The 25,329-nt window shown below is 53.4% G+C and overlaps 10 protein-coding genes across 10 annotated transcripts; 4 read left to right on the top strand and 6 right to left on the bottom strand.

Annotated features, from left to right (window-relative positions):
• Positions 1–362: 362 nt before the first annotated feature.
• J4E83_009943 (uncharacterized protein) lies at positions 363–4,427 on the top strand (the record flags this gene model as incomplete). The annotated part of the gene is made up of 2 exons (XM_049336827.1): positions 363–3,843; positions 3,895–4,427. The coding sequence occupies 2 exons, from the start codon at positions 363–365 to the stop codon at positions 4,425–4,427; spliced, it is 4,014 nt and encodes a 1,337-aa protein (XP_049184109.1).
• An 838-nt stretch (positions 4,428–5,265) lies between these two features.
• J4E83_009944 (uncharacterized protein) lies at positions 5,266–5,970 on the bottom strand (the record flags this gene model as incomplete). Its single annotated transcript, XM_049336828.1, has 1 exon — positions 5,266–5,970. The coding sequence occupies one exon, from the start codon at positions 5,968–5,970 to the stop codon at positions 5,266–5,268; it is 705 nt and encodes a 234-aa protein (XP_049184110.1).
• A 441-nt stretch (positions 5,971–6,411) lies between these two features.
• On the bottom strand, positions 6,412–8,685 carry J4E83_009945 (uncharacterized protein; the record flags this gene model as incomplete). The annotated part of the gene is made up of 3 exons (XM_049336829.1): positions 6,412–7,858; positions 7,906–8,263; positions 8,316–8,685. 3 exons carry the CDS (start codon positions 8,683–8,685, stop codon positions 6,412–6,414), a joined length of 2,175 nt encoding a protein of 724 aa, XP_049184111.1.
• A 332-nt stretch (positions 8,686–9,017) lies between these two features.
• J4E83_009946 (uncharacterized protein) lies at positions 9,018–9,908 on the bottom strand (the record flags this gene model as incomplete). The annotated part of the gene is made up of 1 exon (XM_049336830.1): positions 9,018–9,908. One exon carries the CDS (start codon positions 9,906–9,908, stop codon positions 9,018–9,020), a length of 891 nt encoding a protein of 296 aa, XP_049184112.1.
• A 501-nt stretch (positions 9,909–10,409) lies between these two features.
• On the top strand, positions 10,410–10,994 carry J4E83_009947 (uncharacterized protein; the record flags this gene model as incomplete). The annotated part of the gene is made up of 3 exons (XM_049336831.1): positions 10,410–10,447; positions 10,494–10,674; positions 10,728–10,994. 3 exons carry the CDS (start codon positions 10,410–10,412, stop codon positions 10,992–10,994), a joined length of 486 nt encoding a protein of 161 aa, XP_049184113.1.
• Positions 10,995–11,515: 521 nt separating this feature from the next.
• Positions 11,516–12,176, bottom strand: J4E83_009948 (uncharacterized protein; the record flags this gene model as incomplete). Its single annotated transcript, XM_049336832.1, has 2 exons — positions 11,516–12,046; positions 12,096–12,176. 2 exons carry the CDS (start codon positions 12,174–12,176, stop codon positions 11,516–11,518), a joined length of 612 nt encoding a protein of 203 aa, XP_049184114.1.
• A 1,915-nt stretch (positions 12,177–14,091) lies between these two features.
• Positions 14,092–16,113, bottom strand: J4E83_009949 (uncharacterized protein; the record flags this gene model as incomplete). The annotated part of the gene is made up of 1 exon (XM_049336833.1): positions 14,092–16,113. One exon carries the CDS (start codon positions 16,111–16,113, stop codon positions 14,092–14,094), a length of 2,022 nt encoding a protein of 673 aa, XP_049184115.1.
• A 562-nt stretch (positions 16,114–16,675) lies between these two features.
• Positions 16,676–17,074, top strand: J4E83_009950 (uncharacterized protein; the record flags this gene model as incomplete). The annotated part of the gene is made up of 3 exons (XM_049336834.1): positions 16,676–16,681; positions 16,733–16,773; positions 16,840–17,074. The coding sequence occupies 3 exons, from the start codon at positions 16,676–16,678 to the stop codon at positions 17,072–17,074; spliced, it is 282 nt and encodes a 93-aa protein (XP_049184116.1).
• A 259-nt stretch (positions 17,075–17,333) lies between these two features.
• J4E83_009951 (uncharacterized protein) lies at positions 17,334–20,555 on the bottom strand (the record flags this gene model as incomplete). The annotated part of the gene is made up of 1 exon (XM_049336835.1): positions 17,334–20,555. One exon carries the CDS (start codon positions 20,553–20,555, stop codon positions 17,334–17,336), a length of 3,222 nt encoding a protein of 1,073 aa, XP_049184117.1.
• Positions 20,556–23,828: 3,273 nt separating this feature from the next.
• J4E83_009952 (uncharacterized protein) lies at positions 23,829–25,319 on the top strand (the record flags this gene model as incomplete). The annotated part of the gene is made up of 1 exon (XM_049336836.1): positions 23,829–25,319. The coding sequence occupies one exon, from the start codon at positions 23,829–23,831 to the stop codon at positions 25,317–25,319; it is 1,491 nt and encodes a 496-aa protein (XP_049184118.1).
• Between the last annotated feature and the right edge of the window lie 10 nt (positions 25,320–25,329).

Here is a 25,329-nt window from a genome sequence, read left to right on the forward strand (position 1 = left end):
CTGTATGGCAGTTCCAAGATTGCTGCTGTCTTGGATGGCAAAGAGTTGGGAGGCTAAGAGGTGAGAGGCTAGGGAGTTTGCGAGCCGGGTGGAAGGCGCGGAAGCTACCTGTGAACCAGTGAAGGTGCTACCAGGCAGTGTTGGGTAGTGCAGTGAGTATTAGGAGTGCAGTGAATGTCACCAATCCAGCTGTTCTTCTCATCTCACCACCTGTCTGTGCTGCACCGCCACAACATCCCGCGAACCTGTTTCGGCGCTGATCCTTACCCACAACGGCAAAGGCGGCCGTCGTCGTCAACATGAGCGGGCATGGCAGCGTGCGTTTTTCGAGAGCCGCTCCCCACAACGTCCTGCTGAACAACATGGCCATGGCGGACGCGACCAAGCCCGTCGTAGTCAATGCGCCCGAACGCCCGGGCTTGACGAGCAGCGCCTCGGGGTCGTCTGGCGACTCGATGGACGAGACGACGTCGCCCGGCGAGCCCTCGACGACCACCAGCAGCCGCGACCAAGTGGCGCCTCTGCGCGAGCCCCAGTACTCGTGGAACAGCAACGCCAGCTCCTCGCGCTCTCGCGGGCCTGCCATCATGACGGACCTGCCGCCGCAGACGCCCAACGGGGGCAGCGCGCCCACGTCGACCACCAGAGCCGCCCGCCCAACACCTGGCCGCACCATCAGCAGCGCATACGCACCCGCCCGCCGCCCCCAGCAGTTCTCGCTGAACTCGTCCGCCCACCGCCCGCGCAACAACTCGGCCACGCGCAGCCGCCGCAACCCCAACGCCGAGTACCGCGCCCAGGAAAAGGCCTACGTCCAGCGCATCCGCCAGGAGGACCAGCAGGACGACTTCTTCGACCCGGCCCTGCGCACCCCGAGCCTGGGCTACAGCACCGACTCCGAGACGGACGACGAGTCGCCCTCGACCGCTGAGTATGTCGAGAACGACCCCTACGACCAGGAGACGCTGCTCTACTATGGCAACGACGACATGCAGCCCTCGATCGAGGAGCTCAAGATCCCCGCCAACCGCGAGCGCCTCGAGTGGCACAGCATGCTCGCCAGCGTCCTCACGGGTGATGTCGTCAAGCAGGAGAAGAAGCGCCTCATCGGTAGCACCGAGCAGCAGGGCGACAGCACCATGAAGGCCGAGATCTGGATGGGCATCCGCGCCAAGGTCTGCGGCCGCTCGCTGCAGGCCCAGCGCCGCATCGTCGACGACACCCGCAGCAAGATCCGCGCCAATCTCGAGAGCATCATCTCGTTCGAAGTCGGCGGCGAGGCCGAGGCGGGCCAGACAGCCGCCCAGCAGGTCGAGGACATTGTCAAGAAGATCGAAAAGGTCGAGAGCGTCTACCCCACGCGCCAGGCCCTCGAGGCTGCCTATCCCCGCGCCGCCTCGCAGCCCTACAAGGACGCCTGCGACGCCGTCATTGCCTGGCACAACACCATCGCCCTCATCAACACCGAAATGTCCATCCTTAAGAAATGGGTCGGCAACGAGGAGCTCGACTTCACCAAGCCCCGCCCGCGCTCGTCCCAGGACCACCATCTCACCGACGACTCTTCGTTTATTGACCGGATACTCAAGGAGGATGGCCTCAAGTCCCTGCAGGGCGACACCAACCTGCTGGCCCCGCTCGAGAAGGTCATCCAGAAGGCCAAGGCCACCCTCATCGCCAACGCCGAAGGCTTTGCCGAGAGACATCTTCCGCCCTACATCGAAGAGCTGCTGACTCTCATCAACTTCCCCTCGCGTCTCCTCCAGGAGATCATCCGCGTCCGCCTCTCGTACGCCAAGAAGATCAAGGACCCGTCACAACAAGGCGTCATGATGGCCGAGCAGATGATTGCGCAGTTCCAGATCCTGCTGGCCATGGCTGGCCAGGTCAAGGAGAGCTACATGGTCATCTCCCGGCCGGAGCCTGGCTGGGATCTGCCTCCGTGCATTGAGGAGAACTTCGACACGGTCGTGCTAGACGCGCTCAAGTTCTACTTCAAGATGCTGAACTGGAAGTTGGCCGCCAACAAGAACACCTTCAAGGAGGCCGAAATCCTCGAACAGGAGTGGGACTTTTGCAACAAGCTCGGTCGACAGCTCCAGGGCGGCGACGTCGAGACTGCGGAACAGTTCAGTGTGCTCACATCCAAGTCGCTCACTCGTCTCAGCGCTCACTTTGAGCGAGAGCTGCAGCGTCGGCCGGACGAGCTCACGGGTTCTGAGATGGAAAAGCGATACAAGCAGATCCTCGATTCTGTCCGTGTCCGACAGCGTAAGCTGTTCCGTTTCTCCAGGATTCTCACGCAGCGCTTCGAGAACTGCACCGAGTTCAATATCAACAACATCGACCTAGACGAGGAGCAGCTCCAGGAACTGTACGAAGCTCTCGTCGCCACTGGCCATTTCCTCGTCGAGACCACTGGAGGAAACAACACTGGCATATACATCGTTGCATCACCGACGGCACTCGACCGACCGAACGACATCCAGTCGCTTCTTACAACCTGCTACCACGCAGAAGAAGCTCCAGAGGACCCCTCCAACCCATACGTTTTGATTATCCGACCAGAACAGCCCCTGTACTGGCCCGGCAAAAAGATGTCAGCCAACATCATCGAGCCCCATCTCGACCTCAAGCCTGGTCGGTTGAGGCTCGTCGCGGATGGCTCGCAACAACGCCTCGCCAACGCGAATCTGTCATTCCTTTCGTCGATAGGCATGGAGCTCACCACCCTGATCGATCAGCGCGCCAATCTTCCCCGTGTCAACGCAGAACTGCAGAAGATCAAGAAGACGGCGTACAAGCTGTCCAACACCATCATGGACAGTGTCGAGATTGTTCGCAGGCAAACAGTGGGCCTCGACTGCCAGGATCTCATCCAGACTTGTTTCGCTTTCGCGACAGAATTCGGTCAACGTTCCGTCCTCTACATGGACTACAACCGGAGGGCAATGAACAACATCAAGCTAACCAGGCTGGCACTTGACTGGGTCAGTTTCATCTGCGACGACTGCATTGCTTCGGACCGAAAGACATTCCGATGGGCTGTGGTTGCTCTAGAGTTTGCCATGATGATGACCCGCGGGCAGAACATTCTCTCCATCAGCGACGAGGAATACTCACAGCTGCGACTGAAGGTAGCTGGCTGCATGTCCGTCCTTATCTCCCACTTCGACATCATGGGCGCGAGGTCAACCATCGCAGCTCAGGCCGAGCGACAACGCCTCAACGCTATTGCCGGAAAGAGCCTGCTCGACCCGAAGAACGCAAAGGATGACGACGAGTCTATTGAGATGACTCAACAACAGTGGATGCAAAGGCTCGAAGAAATCGACACCTTCCGCAAAGACAAGGAAGCCGAACGCCAAGCTCTTGGTAGGGTGCTGGAGGACTCTAATGAAGCCGATCGAGCCCTGACCTACCTGTCTTCGTCTGCAACAAACGTCACACTCCGATGGCAACAGGGCCAGTTCGTCGGTGGAGGTACATTCGGATCCGTCTATGCGGCTATGAACCTCGACTCCAACCACCTTATGGCAGTCAAGGAAATTCGTCTCCAAGATCCACAGCTCATTCCTACGATTGTAGCTCAGATCAGAGACGAGATGGGTGTTCTTCAAGTGCTCGATCATCCCAATATTGTGTCTTACTACGGTATCGAACCACATCGCGACAAGGTGTACATCTTCATGGAATACTGCTCTGGTGGCTCGCTTGCCGGACTGCTTGAGCATGGACGTATCGAAGACGAGACCGTCATAATGGTTTACGCGCTTCAGATGTTGGAGGGTCTCGCCTACCTACACGACGCCGGTGTTGTGCATCGCGACATCAAGCCCGAGAGTAAGTTTGCTCCTGATCCTATCATGATTCACCCTTGCTAACCAAACCCAGACATCTTGCTCGACCACAACGGAGTCATCAAGTTCGTCGACTTCGGCGCCGCCAAACTCATCGCTCGCCAAGGTCGAACCCTCGCCGCAGAACACAACGCTACACGCCAGGGCCGCCAACGCTCTATGACCGGAACCCCGATGTACATGTCCCCTGAAGTCATTCGAGGTGGAAGCACAGGTCGCCATGGCGCTGTCGATATCTGGTCACTGGGCTGCGTGATCCTAGAGATGGCTACGGGTCGCCGCCCTTGGGCTTCCATGGACAACGAATGGGCCATCATGTACCACATTGCCCAGGGTGACCCACCGCAACTACCATCCAAGGAGCAACTCAGCGACACCGGTATCGACTTCCTCAAGAAGTGTTTCGACCGCGACCCGAACAAGCGAGCCAGTGCGGTCGAGCTGCTCCAGCACGAATGGATCATGACGCTCCGCGCCCAGCTCAGCCTGGAACCAGCGACGCCCAGTGATAGCAACTCTAGCAGCGGAACACCACAAAGTAGTAGGCAAAACTCCACCTACAACTAATCTTTGACGCCCTCATCAGCATGTTTCGTCATGAATCTTGATGTGTTGGCTGATAGTGCATAGTGGCTCGCCGGCTTTCCATACACAGGGCCAGTCTCGATTCTGGTCAAAGCCTTCTACCCTCTCCAGATGCCGTCTCAGCAGGTTCCGGTGTTAGTCCCTTCACTATACCACCTGGCTCCTCGTTTACTGGAGCTTCACCTTTCCGACAATTCAACTTCTCTGAACCATAAGGAGTGCTTACCTACACTTCATCTTGCGCCCCGAAATTTCGGGGATACGAAGATTGCAAACATTGTTATTTTCGCTTCTGCCTGTACTCCTCCACTTCCCGCTAGCGTCTCTTGGGAAATATGGATAGGGTGTTTACATGGGTCCATCTCCCATTTTTGTTTCTTTTGTCAGGCGCGTCTTCTTATGTATGACCGCTGTCGGTTGGGCATTCTGTTGTAGGTGTTTCTGTATTAGCGAGGGCGTTTCTCCGTATCATTATGGGTATGGGGCTTTACTTTTGGTTATCGTCCTTATACATGGTGCTTGCCTGGGTGATTCGGGCGAGCAGCACTTTCTCTTATTGTCTAATCGTCGAGATGATGAGGGCGATGCGGTATATACTAAGCAACGATTGCCCTGCGTGGCTTATACATCCTTTGAATACGTGCATACATGCTGCTTTTCTTTTTAAGTGATGTTTACCAATCTCATCACATCGTACTGTATGTAATTTGAGTGGCATAAGCTTATCACAAATGCGATCAATGCGTAGGGCTACTGTACGCCTAGTACGTAAGTAAAGACAAGCACCTGTCCACACGCCCTCGCCATCGTTCCCTCTCCTCTAAACCATCCACTCCCTCAGTACCTCATCCTCCACATCCCTAACCAAAACATGCACATGTTCCAAACTCCTCACACTCTGCAAATCCGTCGTATTCTTGAACCAAATGACCTTACTCCCCACCTCTCTCTCGCCCGCCTTATCCCTAAACTCTCTCTTCACAAAACTCTCAACCAACGCCCTCCCCTCCTCACTCAACGCACCCTTCCCATCCACCGGCAACCGCTGCTTCAACCACACAACAACATGCCTGACACCAGGCACAAACGCATACGCCCAGTCATTCCTCAGAATCTTGTAATCCGCTGGATCCGCAAAAGGCGTGCTGTTGACTACATCAAACCGCAACGCCCCGCTCTCATCTTCAACCGGTTCCCAGTGTAGGCGCTGGTCGAGCAGATATGTCATTACGCTGCCGTATTCTCGCTTCACGTGTGCGGTCCATGCGAGATATGCCTTTAGGGCGCTGGGCCAGCGTTTGAGCTCTTCGAGGTGGTTGGTGGAGATGAGGGTTTGCAGGTTGGACCAGGTGTGTGGTGTGAAGTCTGCGTCGGAGAGGGAGAGCTGCTGCCAATCTATGGCTGTGAGGGCGAATGGGGGGTTGTCGCGGGGAAAGGGCAGGGCGGTTGGGTCCGGGTTGGATTTCCATTGCTGCTGGAAGATGGAAGGGAGGGAGGATTCGTCGATAGTGAGGTTGCGTGACATTTCGTTCTTGGTTGGTTTTTGGAAAAGTGTACTGCGGGTATATGTGGTATGCGGATGAGAGGTGAGAGAATATGAAAGTTGGGTAGCCGCGATGATGATACTGGAGGGGTGGCCAAGTTGATTTCGAGGAGAGACAGTCAGTAAACGAGATAAAGTGGTTCGAAAGGTAGATTTATTGACCATCAAGGTTATTAGGTTGTTGTATCCATGGATCGAGTACCGGTGTAAATCCGGGCTGGTAGGTGGGTATGATTGCATATTTCTGCGGAAGCGCTTCCCGATTTGGATTGCTAAGACACATGACAAACTTGGGCACGTAGTATACAGCCATCCTGATGGGACGTAACAAAGGATGCAGCAAGGTACTTGAAACACATGAAATGCATGAAGAAGGCCTTACATGGGTATCATCATACATGTTCGAATCAAATATAAGCTACTCTACAACTTTTCAAGCAAAATCTTCGCTCCAGCGTTTCCTCTGGGCGCAGAGTCCGACTTGTCGCCCTTCTTTTGCTTCTTGCCCTTGGCCTCGCCATTTTGCGCGCCTGGAGGGTTGGCAGCCGCCTCTAGCGCCTTCTTCTCCTTCTTCAGCGCTTTCAGTACTTCGTCTTTCTTAGCGAAACCTTCAGCTTCGGTCATGGATACCACCACGAAGGAGCCCTGACCAGTCGCCCAGTTAACCAGGCTAGACTTGATCTGAGGCCAGAGCAAGTCTGCAAAGCCGAGGGCAGGCTCTACGGGAATGACCTTCTTGGTGGTGGCGTCGAACTTGCCACCTTGAACCAGCATCTTGAGCATGTTCTTGCCGTGACTGGTAGCCTTGTTGTCACCGGCGGAAGCAGGCAACGCAGAGTCTAAGATCGATTGTGAGAGACGAGCGACCTCCGTCAACGCCTCCTTGCGCTTCGCTGGTTCCACCTCTGGAGCTCCAACGAGAACCTCGCCCATAAATTGCAGGCCGAATGTGAAGGAGGCAAAGTCAGCAGCGCGAGCGGTAACAGCTGTCAGTAGCTGCGGCTCGATGCTCTTTGCGATTTCCGAAAGACGGATGTTTGGGTCCTTCTTTGATGTAGTCTGGCGAATAACATACAACTCGTTCAATCGATCGCGGGTGTTGTCGTCCAATAACCATTTCGCATCTGCGGCGAATGGGTATAGTAAGACTGTGCGTGCGCGAGCATCATTGACAAGGTTCAACACCTTCTCAGGGAGGGCATCGTTGCTGGGTAGAAGCTCGCTGAAGATGGACTTGGCGGAAAGCTTGGTGTCGTCGGTGACTGCCATGGCGGCAAGAAGGACGTGATGGGCGTGTTGGTCGAAAGCCATAGTCTCCATTGTGTCCTTGTACGGCCGCAGGAAGAGCTTGCGGTCCTTGGCTGTGCCGTATGCGAAGCAAAGCGACACCAGTCGTGATCCTGATTTTGTGAACGCGAGGTTCTTCATGAGATCGACGTTGTCGGCTTCTTCGCCCTCCTTGGTTGTTGGGTCCGGCTTGAGGTGCTCGAGGAAGTCGTTCGCTTGTTCGGTACCGGGTTCGCATACGAGGAAGTACTGCAACATGGCGTCGTGAAGCATGGTGAAGCCGGTGAGCTTCTTCTGAATGAGCGAGTTGATCTGGTTCTCAAGATAGCCCATAATAGGCTTCCTCTTCTCCGGCGATTCTTTCAAGATGGCCGATAGCTCTGCGCTGTCGGTGCCCTCGGCATTAAGACCCTTGATGGAGAACTCAGGACCATACCATTCCCGGAGGAGACGGTTCTTCTGCTCTGGAGTGGCTACGGCTCGGTATATGTCGTCTACGATCCATGCGGCTTCGGGGTGGTTGATCATGCGCTTGACGTGGCTGTAGAACTCGGTGATGACAAGGTCGCGGATTTCAGGGTCACTGCAATCGGTTAGACATGTCATGCCGTGCGTAGACATTGTACTCACCCCTTCTCCACCAACTTGGCGATCAAGAACTTGGAGTACTTGCCCTCAGCGAGGACCTTGAACTCGCCTTTCAGCTCTCTCGCAATCATTCGCCTCTGCTCCATTGTTGAGTATTTGATGGCTGTTTGGATGACACGCACAGAGTCGTGCTTGAAGACGAAGTCCTTGACTCTGCCTGTTATGATCTCGAACAGCTCCTTGACGAGCCCTTTCCTCTCTTCCTTGTCAACATGCGACTTCAGCCTGAGCTTCTCCCATAGCTTCTTGGAGCGTTCGATAATGTCGGCGTTTGGCTTCGCGGCCTTTCGTTCTCTGGCAAGAGCCTTTTGTTTTGCGTGCGCCTCTTTCGAATTGTTTACTGGAGGGGTGATTAGCTAGACTACTAGGCAAGGTAGATGGCTATGTCTTACCATTCAAACCCGCCAACTTGGACTCCACGTCCTCACCCTCAGGCTTATCCGAAGACTCATCGCCGTCTTTGCGCTTCTGTGTCTTGCCGTTAGACTTTGCGGGTTGTTCGTCGCTGCTATCGGCGTCGCTCATGTCGACATCGGCACCGTCAGCCGCCGAGAATCCGTAGAAGCCATTGTCCTTCTCGCTCGTATCCGACTCTTCAAAGTCGTCGGAGCTCTCTTCCTTGGCCTTCTTCGCCTTCTTAACCGGCTTGACGTCGCGCTTCTTCTCGCTCTTGGTGGTGGGCTTGTCGACCTTGACCTTTTTGCTCTTGTCCTTGACGTCGGGCCCACTTGCGCCGGTGGATTTGCGTTTGATACCGGCCATTTTGGGAAAGTTGTTGTCGTGTCGCAGTCTTCAAGCTCGAGGCCGCAAAAGTTCGCGACTTCCCGAACTTTTTCTGACAAGCGGGCCGGGGTTCTCTTCTAGCCTGCCTTCTTTGAGACTAGTGCATCTGGCGGGCGAGGAGCTCCACATGCGCGCGTCTCGCCGCCTCTCCGAACGTCAATATCACTCTTTCCAGACTTGAAGCATGAAAGTCATGAAATATGAAGAGATGCATTGCGAGTATGTCCGCATCGAATTACGCATCAAAAAACACTTGAATTTGCAGCATACTGCTTCAAACATCTGCAGCTTGGTCATGAGCATAAAGCCATTCACAACTCGCTCTTCCACGAATGATCCTCCGGTAAGCCCAATTGCCTTCGTTGCGCATTCAGTATGTGTTGCAAGAATATCGGCTTGATGCTGAGTACGCCCACAAGACTCAGTAGCAGCATCAGTATAACGCCCAAGCCCACACCCAGAGCTACAGCATCCTGCTGCCTGCTCACCTTCCTGAACCATGCCTTCGTGTCCTCCACAGCGATGTTCTCGTCATGCGATCGTCGCGCACTCATCATACCCGGTAGTCCGTCAAGCGAACGGTGGTTGAACTGCTTTTGGTAGTCGGCGAGCTCTTGCTTTTCAAGCTGCTTTCGCGCCCAGTTGTCCATCGTATCCCGCTGCTTGAAGCCATTCTCTTCGCCATCTTCATTATCGTGATCCACATAGGCGATTGCGTCACCAGTTGCTTCCTCAGTGTTTGCGGTCTTTCCGCCATCGATCTGAGGTACTCCGAAACCACAGCTAGTCTGCACTTTCTGGATCTTCAGCACGATGATAGCTCTTGCACCCGTGACATCAACCTCATCACCGTTCTCTGACGCCATCTTAGCGCGCAATTGCCCGTAGTACGGATCCCACTTTTCGACTACCCTTCCTTTGCAGAACAGTCGCATGATCTGTGGCGAGGGGCCGAAGGAAGAGAACATTACGGTAACGCGGCCATTCTCATAGACGTGAGAGATGGTCTCACACCCGCTGCCGGTCGCGTCCAGATAGGCGACAGTGTTCGGGCCGAGTACAGAAAAGGTTCTAGACGGATGGCCTTTTGGCGAGATGTTGACGTGATCTCCAGCCCAAGGAGCGCTGGCCACGAAGAAGAGCGGTTGACTGGAGATGAAGTCGATGTGGTTCTCGTTGAGAGACGGGTAGAATTTGACCATGTTGAAGAGTGAGGGAGATTAGAACCAAGTAGCGGTCAGGATTGAAGATGGTGGCCTAGTATGGGACGATGCTGAAGAATGCAGCCGGCAAAGATGTCGTTCGGGAGCCAGACGATTTGCAGGAAGGGTCGAAGCAAGTAATGTAAATTTTGCGGCAACTGGGTTCAATGGTCGTCTCAAAGTGGAAAGGGGAGATGCAGACTTGGAAGTCGTGATCTGCCGACTCGACTAGTTGCACAGTAGGGTGAGAGTGGTAATGCGACTATGCTTTATCAGACGAGAAAAATGGAAGTCTGATAATGCATACGTTTCTGTAAGTTTGCAGTGCAATGCGTGATTAAGATTCGGAGCGCAAGAAAGCTGCGATGCACGGTAACACCGCCTTGCCCTTTACGTGCTAGCTCGAAAGCAGCTCGCGTGCGAGTGGGGGCGGGGCGCATCACCAGCTGCGCAATGAGATGCGACGGGAATCTATCAAACGCTTACATCAACACTGTCAACATGGTGCTCGCACTAGCATTGAAAGCAGAGCTGAATGGGTGAGTCTCTCTACCTTCACCTGTCTGCACTGCTAACTCCTTCCAGCGTCACCGATCTCCGCCCCAATGATACGGAAGACGCGCCCTTTTTCTACACATTCAAAGTCCAATGCACGTCATGTCGCGAGATACACCCCAACCCCGTCTCGGTCAATCGATTCGAGATGAACGAGCAGAGCGGCAGCAAGGGTGAAGCCAACTTTGTCTGGAGGTGTAAGAACTGTAAGGTCTTTCTGCCCTGCACCCTTCATTCTGCCCCAAACACTGACATCACCTGTAGAGAGAACACTCAGCGAACATCACAGCCGCACCTACCTCCTACGAACAAAGCGACCCACCGAAGAAGACCAACATCCTCATGTTCGACTGCAGAGGCCTAGAGTTCGTCGAATTCATCGCTGAGGGAGAATTCCTCGCGACAGGCACGGAGTCCGGCACCAAGTTCTCAGGTATTGAGTTACCTGACGGCGAATGGTACGACTACGACGAGAAGGCTGGCGAGGAGGTTAGCATCACGAACGTCGAGTGGGAAATACGTCGCGCGTAGAATGCACAGGAAAGAGGGAGATTCATACGGCAGCTTGTACAGATTGGAACAATGTACACCAGACGTGGTATAGTCGAGCTGATAGGACAAGACGAATGTGAAGAGGTGGCTATAGTACATAATGATGGTGTTGAGCGAGTCTCACACGCACGTCAAGAGAGGTGGTTCTATGTCTACACACAATACGAAGGCACATGTACATCAATGACGACAGCAATGCTCAACAAAGACTGCAAAAGGAGAAGGAACAAGTTGCGCACGTTCGAATTGCACATCAAATCTCGTGAACAGCAAAGCTATCCAACATAAGTATATTGGAACTACTAAACAGGCGCACAGCACTACGGATATCAGTTTTACACCTCAGCTACCAGCCACGATGAAGTAGCGACGGTGGAATCTACCTCCAAACTCTACCTACAAAAACAGCAACAAAACCCTACGTAGGAGCTACGAAATCGTCAGCGCACAAGGTCAACAAGGATAGCTGAAGCAAACTCACCATACAAAGATCGAAACACTCAAGACCAGGTAACGACCGTTGTAGCCTTACCGAGCTTGAAGCTATCCTTCGGCTTCTCCGCCTCGCGCTTGCCCCATGTCGTCTCCGAGTCCGGGTTGCCCAACGTCTGGCGCTTCTCCTTGCCCCAGGTGATAATCGTGCTTGGCTTACCAAGCTCGATGGTATCGGCAGGGTCAGTCCCATCCCTCTTACCCCAGCTGACCTCGGAGCTAGGCTTTCCCAAATCGATGGTGTCGGGCTGCGTGATCGTGTCGCGCTTCGCTGTGCTCCATGTTACGACGGTCTTGGGCTTGCTGATGGTGAAGGTGTCTTTGGGTTCACTCCAAGTGACATCGCGTTTCTTGTCTTTGGGCTCACTCCAAGTAACGGCGCGTTTCTTGTCTTTGCTCCAGATGATCTCGCTGGTTGGGGGGCCGAGCTGCACGTCATCTGGGTTGGTCGGCTCGTCGTCGCGCTTACTCCAAATGATCTCGCTAGAGGGCTTGCCGAGTTGAATGTCGTCTGGGTTGGTGGGACTGAGGGTTTGTGCCTGTTCTTTGTCAGCTTGTATATCTGTGATAATGACGAAGTCGAATTACCTCAGCTGAAGGCACAGGTGCGGCGCTGCTCACAGCAACCAACACACCAGCAGCAAGAACGGATACGAATCGGTACTGCATCTCTAATCTCTTCTTCACTTCTTCTTAACGTCGAGTACTATTGTTGGGAAAGGGCAAGAAGTCGGTGGGGCTCGCTTGCAAGGCAAGAATCTCAGGGTCTGGGGTTGATATATCAAAAAAGATGCATGAGATCTACACGGAGCCGGCATACGACTTCATTTATACGCATCATTTGAACCAAAGTTTAGACACACTTTTGCCACTCTGTAGCTGCCCGAGATGGTAGGTGAGTAGTTGGTGTTCGAGGCTGTTGGATACGGTTCGTGCAATCTGGGTAAAGTACTTGTGCTTCCTGTTATGGTTAGGAGATGTTTGGTCCAGCCAGCCTCAAGCGAGTATGCAGATGAAAGGGCATACGTGACTGGGGCATTTTGTGTGGGGTGATTGAGGAATGCGACAATCCAGAGGACTAAGATGGCTGGTGCTGCTAGTACTCGTCCTTGGGGATTTGGCAAGGACTTCGCATACGAGAAAGTTTGACTAGACGTCTACTAGCTCTCCAAAGTAATGGGTTAGTATTTCTCTGCGGTCTTTGCCACGCCCCCTTCCGACTTGTTTTTCCCTTTACATGTCTAAAAGGCTCAACAGTCAGTACGACCGCAAACACGGGCGAGATGCTCTCCTACCATTGTGTTATCGTGTCTCAATATACTACAGTACAACAACCCACGTTGCAGGCAATCATTCTGTCAAAAAATCAGCATAGATGCAGGGACTAGCAACACCCACAAGACGTTCTAGCCCAACCCACACCTCAATCTGCGTATCCGGCATCGAACGGCTTCCCTGCATGAAGATCCCTGAGAGGATGATTAATACTAAGTAAGGGGTCAATTGTACATCCGGGTGTGACTTGAACCTTGTCGCGTTGTAAAAAACCCTTCGGCAGAGTAATCATCTACCGTAGATGCAGCACTATCGCGGCTGGTCCTCTCGGACAGTAAAAGACCAAGGGTGATGAAATAGAGATGCCTGGCTTATCAGGCAACACAGAATAGCTTTAGACAAGATATTTGGATACAGAGGTCTAGAGCTGGCTAGCATCAGCTCTGGATTTCGAACGAAAGGATTAGTAGTTCCCCATGCATCACACTAAACATGTCCTGAGGATAAAGCTACGCGAGACAATGCAACATATGTATCATGGCGGTTACAAGCAACGGCTTGCAGAGTCTGGGGAAGTACATGCATGATCGAATGGAGACCAGGCAGCGATACAAAGGCTCCGGTGGAATGATCTCCATAGTGCGTCTGTCTATCTTTAGTCAAGAACGCAGCGTCGCCCGACATGACTGCCTCTTTTGGCTAGTGCGAAAGCGAGGACATATCAAACGTTCCCAGTCATATGAGCTCTGCAATTTGGAATAAATGTCAGGACATTGCTGAATGAGAGAAACACGAGAGGAGGAACAGTTGCGCACCAACGGAGGCAGTCCAACCCGATCGCAACAATGAAACATGACAAACACGAAACAAAAGCCACCCGTGCCAAAAGTCCTTCTCGAGCAAAGATTGTTGGTGATGAGGAGCAGCAACAGTAATGTTGGTGACAGACGTGCTGAAGCGAAAAGGATAAATGAGGCTGCCGACGCAGTTAATCTAAATAGATGAACTCTCAAACAAAGAAGTCCTCGGCAGAGGGACGGTCTGGTGACACCTCGGAATTGGAACACGATAAGAATTCTTTTGGTAGCAGGTCGTCATTGTGCCAAACTTTGGGATGTGACGGCCGCAGGGTGAGTTGTGGTCGTGTCGGCTTCGCCGGATGGGATTTTTTTATTGCGGCTGGAGGTAGGCTGGAGGTAGGTTGGAGAGAACCAGATTGGTGTCATGAAATTGATAGTTGCGCCATCGTAGGGCTATGGTATATACACTGGTATACATTGAAAACATGGTACTGTACACATGGTAGCCTTTAAGGCTCCGGATCCTTCGGTCTCTCTCCAAACTCCCGCTCCAACCATGACGCCCAAACCTCCTTGGGGTCGGCCGTTTCATGCGCGATATCCTCCTCTGGATCAGCTGCATCATGCGCCTCATGCGCGTCAGGCTCGTCTTGAATGAATGTAGTGTTGTCGTCCCCGTCTATGCCTTCTAGCGCATCCTTTACATCCGCGTCTCTTGTGTCCTTGATGTAGGCGGAAGCGGCAATCATGACGTTGTCTGCAACCCAAGCGGGAGCGAGCTGCAGTTTCTTCTTCTTTGCCACATGTTCGTTTCTTGAGGCGAGACCGAGGATCTTTTCGCGATCGAAGCCTTCGGTAGAGATGTCTGCCAGGATCTGGTTGAAGGCGACCGTGTTGCCGGTAATGGAGCACAAGCCTATCATTTGACCGTATGCTTTGGTCATGTCTTCATGATTCACTCTGGCCTTGATGCTGCTAATCTCTCCCCAAATGTATAGGCCCCCTTCCCAGTCCGCGCGGCGGAGACAGTCGTTGAGCATTCTCGTCAGACCTTGAACGTCGAGACCCCAGCCGTCCGCCTTCATCTCGTAGTAGATATCAAGCGCTCGGTCGAACCCTGCGAATCGCATGACACCAGTTATGAGGGAACTAAACACCATGGGTGTCGGGTGGACCTTCTGATAGACTTTCTTTTCGTCGACCCTCACGAGCCGGCCATGACTGGCTTCGTTGACGTTGACTTTGGGAGTTGCAAGCATAAGCCCGTCGCCTACACCTCTCATCCTGGCGACAAACCGCGAAAAGTCTTCAGGGTTTCCATGCCTCAGGGACGCGTAGTGATTGAGTATTTCTCGACAGGTAATCTCGTTCGGACGAATCTTGTTGTAGTTCAGGGCGGGTATCACACAATCTATGAGGTTTCGACGCCGCCACTGTCGAAAACCTACCAGCAAAGTGTTGAATGTCTGCAAGTCCGGTGAGGCCGATGAAACGAGGAGGTTGTGACAGATCTTTGCAAGCACGACAGCCTCTTTGCGGTCGTTACCGTGTACGTCGCTTTCGAACAACTTTTGAATGCTCTGATTCATTTGGATCGTAATGGCGTAAAAGTCTCCATCCACGTCCTGATAATATTCCGGAATTCCTGGATGATCTGGGTGAATGCGAGCTTGAGCAATCACGTCTGGCGGACTATCAACAGGAATCTGATGGAGGTTTTCAAGAGCCTCTAGGATGTTTTGGCGCGCTTGCTCACGCTCCACAGCATTCATGGCTATGACGTCCTGGATCTGCTGTGACAAATGGTCGGAATCCACCTCCCAAGCCTTGTCGAATCTAGGCACATTGTTTTTGTGCAGTAGTTCGTGTATAAGGAGACCGGTGGAGAGTTCCTGCATGGCCAGCTTCTTCCACGAGTGTCGCCTTTGTAGGGCGTTTACGCGTAGTGCGTCTGGCGCCCATAAAGACTGGGGCGGCAAGTTGTAGCGTATAAGCTCAGGACCGGTATTTGTTGGGAACTCCAGAAGCTGCATACCTGGGAACCTCGAGTCAAAGCGCAGGTCTTCCAGCTCAGCGTAATCGCGAATTTGGGACTTGATTTCTTGATCTTCCAAGATTGGATCCTCATCCAATTCCATGCCTACAATGCGCTCCAACGCGCTCCAGTCGAAGTCGTCCGGCAGATCATCAAAGGTCAGGCCATGGTATCCATGCCCCAAGGTCACAGAATCAGTCGCCGTGTCTATGTTTTTCGCTCCGTCTACCGGCGGCTCGTCACCAGTAGATTGGGCTAGTGACGAAAAGGCCTTCTCCCATTGTATGTTCCTAGCGGCTTTCGCTCTCGCATCGATGGCCAGCCCCGCAGCGAATATGGTCGTGTATACGAAGGTCGACGTTGGTGTGCCGATTGCCCGCGTGCGGCGAAGAGCAGTCTGCCCGCTGCGCCTAGCGAGAGCGCCGGTGTTGGAGACGCATGAGATGCATCTGCAGGTACCCGGGTTCGACGTTGCCCGGGACCAGATGGCTCGCATTGCTACCGGGGCATGCTGCGCGAAGAGTGGAGGGGCGACAAAGGACCGGGTCGCCGGCGGGAGGACGAGGCGGCGCACCGTGGTAGGCGCAATAGTGCTGCTGAGAATAGGCAGCTATGAAGGTCCAGCTGGAGTATGGCGGCCGAACGAGTGTGACTGGAGGCTGTGGTGTCGGGGTTCCGCAATTGTTGTACTCGTACGGTCATTCGAAGAGGGAACAATTTCTTAGCGCGTCCGCTAGTCGCGTCGCTCTACATCGTGGACAGCAGGCAGGCATGGGTGTGGAAGAACAGTGGAGGCAGGTGCATGACTGATCATAATTGTGACGTGAGCCTAAGATAGGAGAGTGCGAGCTTCAGTTATCCTCGAATGCACCTTCCACCCTGAACCACCATCTGTTGCGCGGCTTCCCCGCGGTGAAGCGCGGTGACCAATCGGCGCTACCTTTTGCCGATGACTTTCCAAAGCTGCAGGCACGACCGCCATAGCACCACGACTATCACTGCTCTACCCACCAAACTCACGGCTACCCGACAGCAGGCCCTGAAATAGAGTCGCAATCATGGCTGTAAGATAACCTCCCTGTTTGCCAGTCACGCGCAAAGCTAACTTCCACCAGGCAGTCGCACCCTTCAACCCGCGTCCTTTGCTCCAAAGCTTGTACGTCGCACGCCTTCGCCTCTCAAACCACCCTCACCCGAAGAACACGCGCTAACATACGCGCAGAGTCGACAAAGACATCGTCGTCAGATTAAAGTGGGGTGAGACCGAGTACAAGGGCAGACTCGTCTCGGTGGACCTCTACATGAACATCCAGCTCTCCAACACCGAAGAATTTGTAAACGGCGTCAGCTCCGGCACTCTCGGACAAGTCCTGATAAGGTGCAACAACGTCCTGTGGATCGGAAAGGCTGAAGAGGTGGAACCCAAGGCGACAAAGGATACGGCCATGAGCGGTTGAGACGTCTACGACGGCAGACACACGATGCGCGAGACAAACTGAAATATCGCACCACGAGCGCCCACCGGGAGCGCGCAGAAGCTGTCTGGGCGCAAAGACTACATGCGCACGCAGCAGAAAGGCAGCAGGTGCGCTCCACGTAGTATGCGCACTGAAGATACCACAGAGCAGATAGGCGCACAATTGGAATGGGTAAAAGTCAGGATACCAAGCTGCGGTTGTGAGGCGCTACAATGTCATCAACTATTCAAGCTGCCAGCTATTCGATCTCTTCTATGACCACCTTCCTCTGACCCTCCCCATTCGCTGTCTGAGGCTGGACGTTGAGCCCTCGGAGGTTTCCTTCTAGCCCAAGATCCGGTCCTAGCCTCAGGCCTTCATCTCTAATCTTATACAGCTTCTTCATCCTCATCGTTTCGAGACCCTCCACGACGTTCGCAGCATGGTCTCTTACGAGCTCGTCTGCGTCCTCATCTCTAACCCATTTCACCACTCGCTCGACTTCTTCCTGCTGCTTCAAGTTCAGACCCACCGCACTTTCCTGTCCACTCTCGATCCCTTCGTCGATAGCGCGCAACAGGCCCATTACGACAAGCACAGCCGAGCGACGCAACAACGCCTTTGACTCCTCTCTTTCCATGGCAAGAACTAACAGTACCATCTGCAATGTCGCATCGACAACAGGCTGACGCAGAACGTCCGATCGGTGTTCCATGACAGTAGAAAGCACGCTAAGAGCAGAAGCGCGGATACGAACGTCTTCCTCGATACCAGTATCCTCCCATCCACCGACAATCTTCTGCAGCGCTTCATACTCCGCTTGTACCTGCGGATCTGCGCCCTCGGGCTCGAGAACATTGGGTATCGGTCCACCCCAAGCAGCTTCGCCTTCCTCTCGAAGCTTTCTTTCGCTGTTCGCGAGCTCGTTACGTGCCGACAATGTCTGCGTACGTTGACCACGCCGACTCGCCAATGAAAGGCAAGCTTCCGTGATCTGCTTTGCGCATCGATGCTGTAGCGCGCTACGCTCAGGCGAAGCCCAAAAGTCGTCTTCGCTGACGAAGTTGTTCAGCACTTCTCCGACCCGGAGTCTGAAGTCCAGAGCATTTTTCAGCTCCCGCTCTTTCTCCTCTGTTTGCTTCCCTCGCGCTAACTTTAGTGACCGCTCGTCTATGTCGATGAACGCGTCGACTAGTATGCCGACCACGGGCTTTGGGACGCGTGTGGCCAAAGTGACGAGGACGGGTATGGCGGCTAAGTGCACGTAGGACTCTGGGTCGGCTAGTGAAGCTGACAAAAGCGTGTGCGTGAGAGATGGTACGTCAATAGCCGGGAACGCGGTGGGGTTTCTAAGAAGCTTATGCACCGTGTTCAATGCCCAGGTTCGGTTAGGAGGATCAGGTGATTGCAGCTCGGCGAAGCAAGTTTTCAAGGTTTTGCGATGTTCGTTCAGTGGATCGGTCGCTGGTTTCTCTGTCGATAACGGCGTTGTTGGGGTGGGAGCGATAAGATGCAGAGCCGTGGCGGCAGAATTGCTTATTACAGACGATGTGGATGACTGCGACTGCGAAAGGTATGCTAGCGATGGAAGAAGTGCATGCAGAGTCTCGGTGACTGCGGGCGTCTTCTTGAGGTCCGACGATACAAGCAGTGTGTTAAGGATACTCAGTGCGAACGATACCAAGTCTTCATCTCTGGCTTCACTCTCTTCGCTCTCCTTTGCCATGTCTTGTTTTGGTACAATGTTGTCGAACATTGCCCTCTTCGATGTACGTAGTTCATCTGACTTATCTTTCCGAGTTTTGTGCTCGCTCACATAATTCTGAATCAGCTGTGCGACGAGATCGACGATATGCTGTGGACTTCTGGCAAAGTGCTGCTGGAATCGCTGTGCTAAAGCTTCCGATAATTTCGCATCGACAAGCGCCGAAAGAGGATCGGCTTTGTTGTCGCCGTCGGTGAGCGACTTAGTCACAGGCTTCTCCGGCACGAGCCACCGTTTGGTGGCATTCACAAAGATGGACCCAGCTGTGTCGTCGGCGATGTTGGCTTCTGTCAAGAGGGTAATGAGAACAGTGACTCTGTTATCCAGGTCGCTGATGCGTCCGAAGATGCCTTCCATCGTTCCTATTGCTCCCCTCTTATCTCTTGTGCGAGTGCGAATCTCGACGCCGCCTTGAGATCCTGGCCCGAATGTCCAGTCACCATCGCCATCCCAGAAGAGGTTCGTCGCGATACTGTCAACCTGTTTGGTGTCGCAGGCAACCTCCATGTAACGCGTAAGAATTAGGCTTGGAAGCATGCTCCATTCTTTGTCTAGAGAGGGCCTATCTTTCGCGTAGTTGAGCAACGCCCAAAGCGGCAGTATGATGGGATGAATGAGACGTCGAATCAGTCCGCCATGAGAATACGATGAAAGAATTGTCTTCAGTCTTCTGAGCGCCGTCTTGAGTTCCTGTTCCGATACAACGGTCTGCTCAGGCTTCGATGCGCTGACATTCTTTGGGTAGATTGCTTGGAACAAGGGCTTCGCAAACGTGTCCCATCCCATGGTTCCCGGTGCGCCAGTCGTCTTCTTACTGAGGATGCCACCAGCGATGATCTGCCCAGCAGCTCGACTGAGCTCTTTGCCCTCGCTACCATCTATGAGATGCAATAGCTGAGGAGAAATCTTCACGAGCCATTCGTCCTGACTGATCCCGCTCGGTGGTAGAACTAGTAGCTTCGAAGCTTGCGAAACAGCCTCTAGTGGGATTGGTATCTGTGATTGAGGTCCTGATGCGCTCTGAGGTACATGAGAATTCTTCGATAAGTATGACAGCGAAAGAAACTCGATGGTGTGGCGAACGCCTTGGGTCCGAAGAGGTACCAACGAGAGCTCTGAGGATATGACAGGTTTGAGCCAGGTAGGAAGAGGCTGCTGGAGAAACGTAGTCAGGATAGGGAGTAGGCGTGATGTTGGAGTATCCTTCATTATCTGTTCGTAGGTTTTCGAATACCTCGACTTTGCTGGCTCTAACGACGTAGGAGAGTAGGATAGCTCAGCCACTGCAGAAACGATGTCCGGAAGGATTCTCTGTGACAGAAGCGGCTGTACACCCGAGCCCTTCTGCTCCATCATGGGCAGAAAAGCGTCAATGACGGCCCCTAACGCATCCATATCGTGATTCGGAGGCGTGAAGATTACGGCGGTCAGGACTGACCTTGGACGTTGATTGAATGCAACACCGGAAGACAAACGTGGGATCACTGCGAGAATAGTGATGAGATCTACGAGACCGTACACCACTCCGGCGAGGGAAGCATCGTAGGGTGCATTAAGATCTGCGGCTAGGTCTGCAGTGTTAATGGCCTGGAGGTGGACGAGCGCTTGCTCGACGAGAGTATCGGTAGGCACGTCGGCACTGTATTTGCGGTCCTTATCGACGAATGGGCCGATGAAGTTGGCTGCCGCATCCACTGCATCTTCGACCGCTCCCATCGTGTTTAGCGGTGCCGCGAAGCTGAGCGCAAAGTGCTGAGCGCGGCTGTGGGTATAGTGGTGGCTGTATTGCCGGAGCGTGTTGCTCACGATAAATGTGCGAGATCCACCACGAAGGCTCTATATAGTCCAACGTTATTCGCTAGATCCCATAGAATTCCCTATTCATTGTTCCGTGAGATGATGCGATGGAAAATGGCAACGGGCAGGCGAAGAAGGATATTGCTGATTTGTCAGAGAAGGATGGGTCTCACGTGCTAGCGTCAATTCGACGCGAGGCAGCCGCGATCTCTTGGCGCGAGGCGACGCGTCTTCGCCCTGCTCCTGCCGACATGAATCCAACAACCACCCCGACGTACCCATCGCCACACGACATCCATCTCTGTTCAAATACTACAACTTCTCATCGCGTCTCGATTGGATCCTGAGCCATGCAAGCGTCACCGACATCGTCTGACCATGTCAATCGCGGCGGGACTGTCGCGTAACGCTCCCTTTGTACACAACTTCTTCTCTCGCTTGCTTGCAAGCACCCCACAAGTCACTTCCCCCACAGTTACCGATGTCTGTCTTCCATTTGGAATGCGGTTCGTCCGCACCTCACGCACTTGCGCAGTCATCACACGCCCGAGCCTCTTAGCATGGTCTCAATGGTCGTCTGTATGTTGTCTGCGCGCCTTGGTGGAAACACCGGGGTTGTGTGTGAGGAGGGCAGGCTCGGATCTTAACCCTAATCATCTTCCGGTATTCGATGTGCTTGTAACACAACGGATAGTATCGCGGTCATGTCGCCGACCTTCCGACTAGCCCCTGCATATTGGTCTGCTCTCGTGGACCTACTTGCTTGGTGTGCAAAAGGAAGACTCGAGGTACGGGAGCGGGAGCTCAAATTGGGATGACATGTGCCTGTCGGGGTATTAAAGTTCTCGCACGAGGACCACGTCGGCATCCCATCTGTACAACAGACTCTGGTCACGAAAGATAGCTTCACGACGAATGCGACGAGGCGAAGAGGAGAGCTCTGAAGTCAGATGCCGGTCGCCTCACTAGAGGATCGACTTTGGGTTTCATCATCGCGCCTAAATCACAGTCCCCTCGATTCCGAGAGCCATACAGGAGCTGCAATACCTGATGCCAACTATCACCATGTTATCAGCAGACGTCATGCCTACAGCAACGGGACAGAAGAAGAGCGCGGCCTTGACATTGATCAAGCCAGACATACAGACACATCAACTTGTTCGGCTTCGGCTGGCGTGAGATCCACTCGTCGGAAAGGCGAAAGCCTAGCGAGGTCTCGATACGTCGCAGGTTGGTGTTGTCAACTACGGCGGGCCGTCACGCTCCGGATCTGATGTCCTGACGTTTGACACACGAAAAGTCTGCTGTGTCTGCATGTGTTGGATCAAGTACGTGGCGTTTGTACTGCATGGCAATCTGTTCGAGCCGGACTTATGTATGGCGACGAAGTACCCGTGCATCTCGCCCACAGGAACCAAAGTCCCCATCAGATCTCCAACCTCTTCCTTCATCTACTACGTTACGAAGCCGGTGTCACAGTATTACCACTCGACACCAGTCACTCTAGGGTGATGTCTGACCAGTCGCGTTAGTCGCCAACACGTATGTTCAGCATACGTATGAATCGGCGAGCGTCTACCCATCCGATCGAGCAGTTCCATTTCTGTTGCGATCGTCAATGCGGCTTTTGAGGATGTCCTTTGTCCGTAACATCATGCCCTTCGTTTCTCAAGAGAGCGGAGCGGAAACAAAGACTAGTCTCAGGAAGTCTTGTCACTACGCACAGAGAGAAGCATCTTGGCTTAACAACCCATGATGATTGTGTCCATTGGTGAGTGTTGCGTGTCTGTTGTGCCAAGCTGACTAGGATCCTGTTGTTGACGCAAGCTGGAGCACGGAGACGATGGTCTTGCAGCAATGGGAAGAGATGGTAGTGTTGGAGTTGCGACGGCGCCTTCTATGGAGACATGATCGCATTGACAGGACCTACAACCTCGGAGTCACTGGTTTGCATTCTTTAGCTTGGCCATACAACAAGAGAGCTGAGCATGAGAGTCTGGAACCCGCCGACAGCATATTGGTGGACAGTGAAAGCCATAACGCAGTGCTTTCCGAGCCAGAGAATGGAGATGGGACCTCTCAAGAGTGAGGCTCAAGGTCTAGACCTGTCTGTCAACATTTCCTGCGACAAGTTCCTGCATGCTCTTCATTCTTCCATCCAAATATTCTTCGCGGTCATATCACCACCTGTCTTCGCTACGGTCTCTTGGCTTATGCCCTGGATGCATTACTACGTGTTCACCGACGTCGGTCTTGGAGATGCGATTGGTGTGAAAATGGGGGAGCGTGGCATGGCGTCATCGTGGGTGGTTCAACGGCCGTCCTTCGGGATGGCCAACTCTTTTTTCGATAAGTCTTCTGTCTTGGACGGCTAATACTACGCTAATTAATGCAGGTACCGAAATCGGCTCTGGACCACTCTAATGTTCGTATTGGGGCTTGCAGCTGCAGCGGGTGCACCCCTCAGGTGTGTCAGCCCTTGGCCAACCGAGCTCGTACCCATTCAGCCTATACAGACAAGCTACAAAAACGAGTCACCAAGACCGCCACATTCCTCACGCGACCCTCCTTACTCCAAATATTTTTTAGCAATATCTGTGGACTTACAGATCAGACCCTAAATTATCGATCACGAGCTACCAAGCGTTGTCATTCTCGTCAGTCGGGGCATATGGTTGGAGCGACAAATCCATACTCTATTGCTTGGCTCGAAGCCTCTTCCACAGGATGAAGGAGGAGGTGAAGTCTCGGTACTCACCGTTGCTAGTATGCACCAATAGGGAACCGGTTGGGTACGAAGCTTGGGAGAGATTACCAGGGAATGATTCGGCGACAGCATGCAATACCATGCACTGAAGGTAGCACAATACAAACCTTGTTTTCAACGGCCAGACCACCTGTGAGTAAGCGACGCTACATGCTATTTTGAGAAGACATTGGCATAGCCGTCTTGACAATGATCGACTCCTATAGGGCCTGCGCTCATTCATACGACAAAAGCGACGTATGGATTGTGCTCGACGGTGATTAAACGCACATGTATCACTCCACATGCATCCTTTTACACCATGCTCGAGCCATCGCGAACCACGTCATTGACAGCTATAAGCTTCTAACGCTGGGTATAAATCGGGATGCGACTCGCAACAACTTCAACGCCATTGCTTCACCGTCTTCAATCCTGAGTTCAAGATGTGGGGCTTTTTTGTTCAACTTGTTCTCGCGTTCACTTTGCCAGCTTTGGCCCGCGGCGATACCTGTTCATCAGTCGCTTCTCTCGGTTACATCACCGTCACGTACCCCCTCAACCTGGCCTACATTGAAGAACAAACCCAGTATTGGTCTACTTCGTGCTCTGCTCTCCTCCCATCTTGCATCATCTTCCCGAAGACGGTAGAAGAAGTCTCGACCGTGGTGCAAATCCTCGCCAACACTACTGAACGCTTCGCCGTCAAATCTGGTGGCCACAATCCCAATAATGGATGGAGTAGCGTAGCCGGGGGCCCACTCATTGCTATGGAGCATTTCGATCAAGCCGATCTCGACCGCAGCACAGGTATCGTCGACGTAGGTCCTGGTAACCGGCTTGATGGCATCGCTGCTAAGCTCCAAGGCACGGGCTGGACGTTTGTCGGCGGGCGCATCGGCAACACTGGAGTCGGCGGACTAGTACTGGGCGGAGGGCTCAGTTACATGTCAACGCAGTACGGATGGGCTGCGTCAAGTGTCCTCGAGTACGAGATTGTCTTCGCGAACGGCACTATCGGGCACATCCGGAACGACAATCACCCCGACGTATTCGTCGCGCTCAAGGGAGGTGGTAACAACTTTGGCGTCGTAACAAACTATAAGTTGCAGGCTCACCGACAAGGCGACATCTGGGGCGGCAACCTGGTGTTTCTTCGCACGCCGAGCAAGGACAAGCAGCTACTTCAAGCAGTTCGTGACTGGACAGAGTACAACGAGGATGAGAAGGCTGCGGTCATTGTCACGGCTGAGCGAGCGAATCTTAACGTAGTCGACTCTTGGATCATCTTCTTGTTCTATGATGGTCCGACGCCCCCAGCCGGGCTTTTCGACAATTTCACCGATGTCAATCCCTTGCTTGATACCACCCGAACACGCACCTACGCCGATCTCATGGCCCTAAGCAACTGGGTTGTAATCAAAGGCAACGTTGTGGATATCGCCACAGAAACAATACCCTTACCTTCCCGCGCCAACGCTGTCGAGGTTATGGAAGGTCTTCACAAGCACTGGCGCGACATCTCTGACACCACACTACTCGTACCTGGAATCGTAGCATCTATCGCATGGCAGCCATTCCCAAAGAAGATTGCGCAAAAGGCTCGGGAACTAAGTCCTGATCTGATCGATGCTGATGCAGATGTCGATCGCGTTATCATCGAGATGAACTATGCTTTCACACCGCAGTCATTGTATGAGAAGATGGCTGACACCATGGAAGCGACTTATTCTGGCGTGAGAAACAGGGTCCTGGCATGGCAAGCAGAGGGTAAACTACCGGAAGCGTATTTGCCAATCTTCATGAACTATGGGTTCTTTCGGCAGGATTACTTTGGGAGATTGAGGCCTGAGAGCCGGGCGTTGGCGAAGAGGGTTGCAGATGCAGTAGATCCGGCAGGTCTGTTTAGGTCACGCACTGGGGGCTGGAAGCCATGAGCTTGGAATG

Source organism: Alternaria metachromatica (assembly GCF_023757995.1).
Source record: "Alternaria metachromatica strain BMP 0045 chromosome Unknown scaffold_38, whole genome shotgun sequence".
Lineage (NCBI taxonomy): Eukaryota > Fungi > Ascomycota > Dothideomycetes > Pleosporales > Pleosporaceae > Alternaria > Alternaria metachromatica.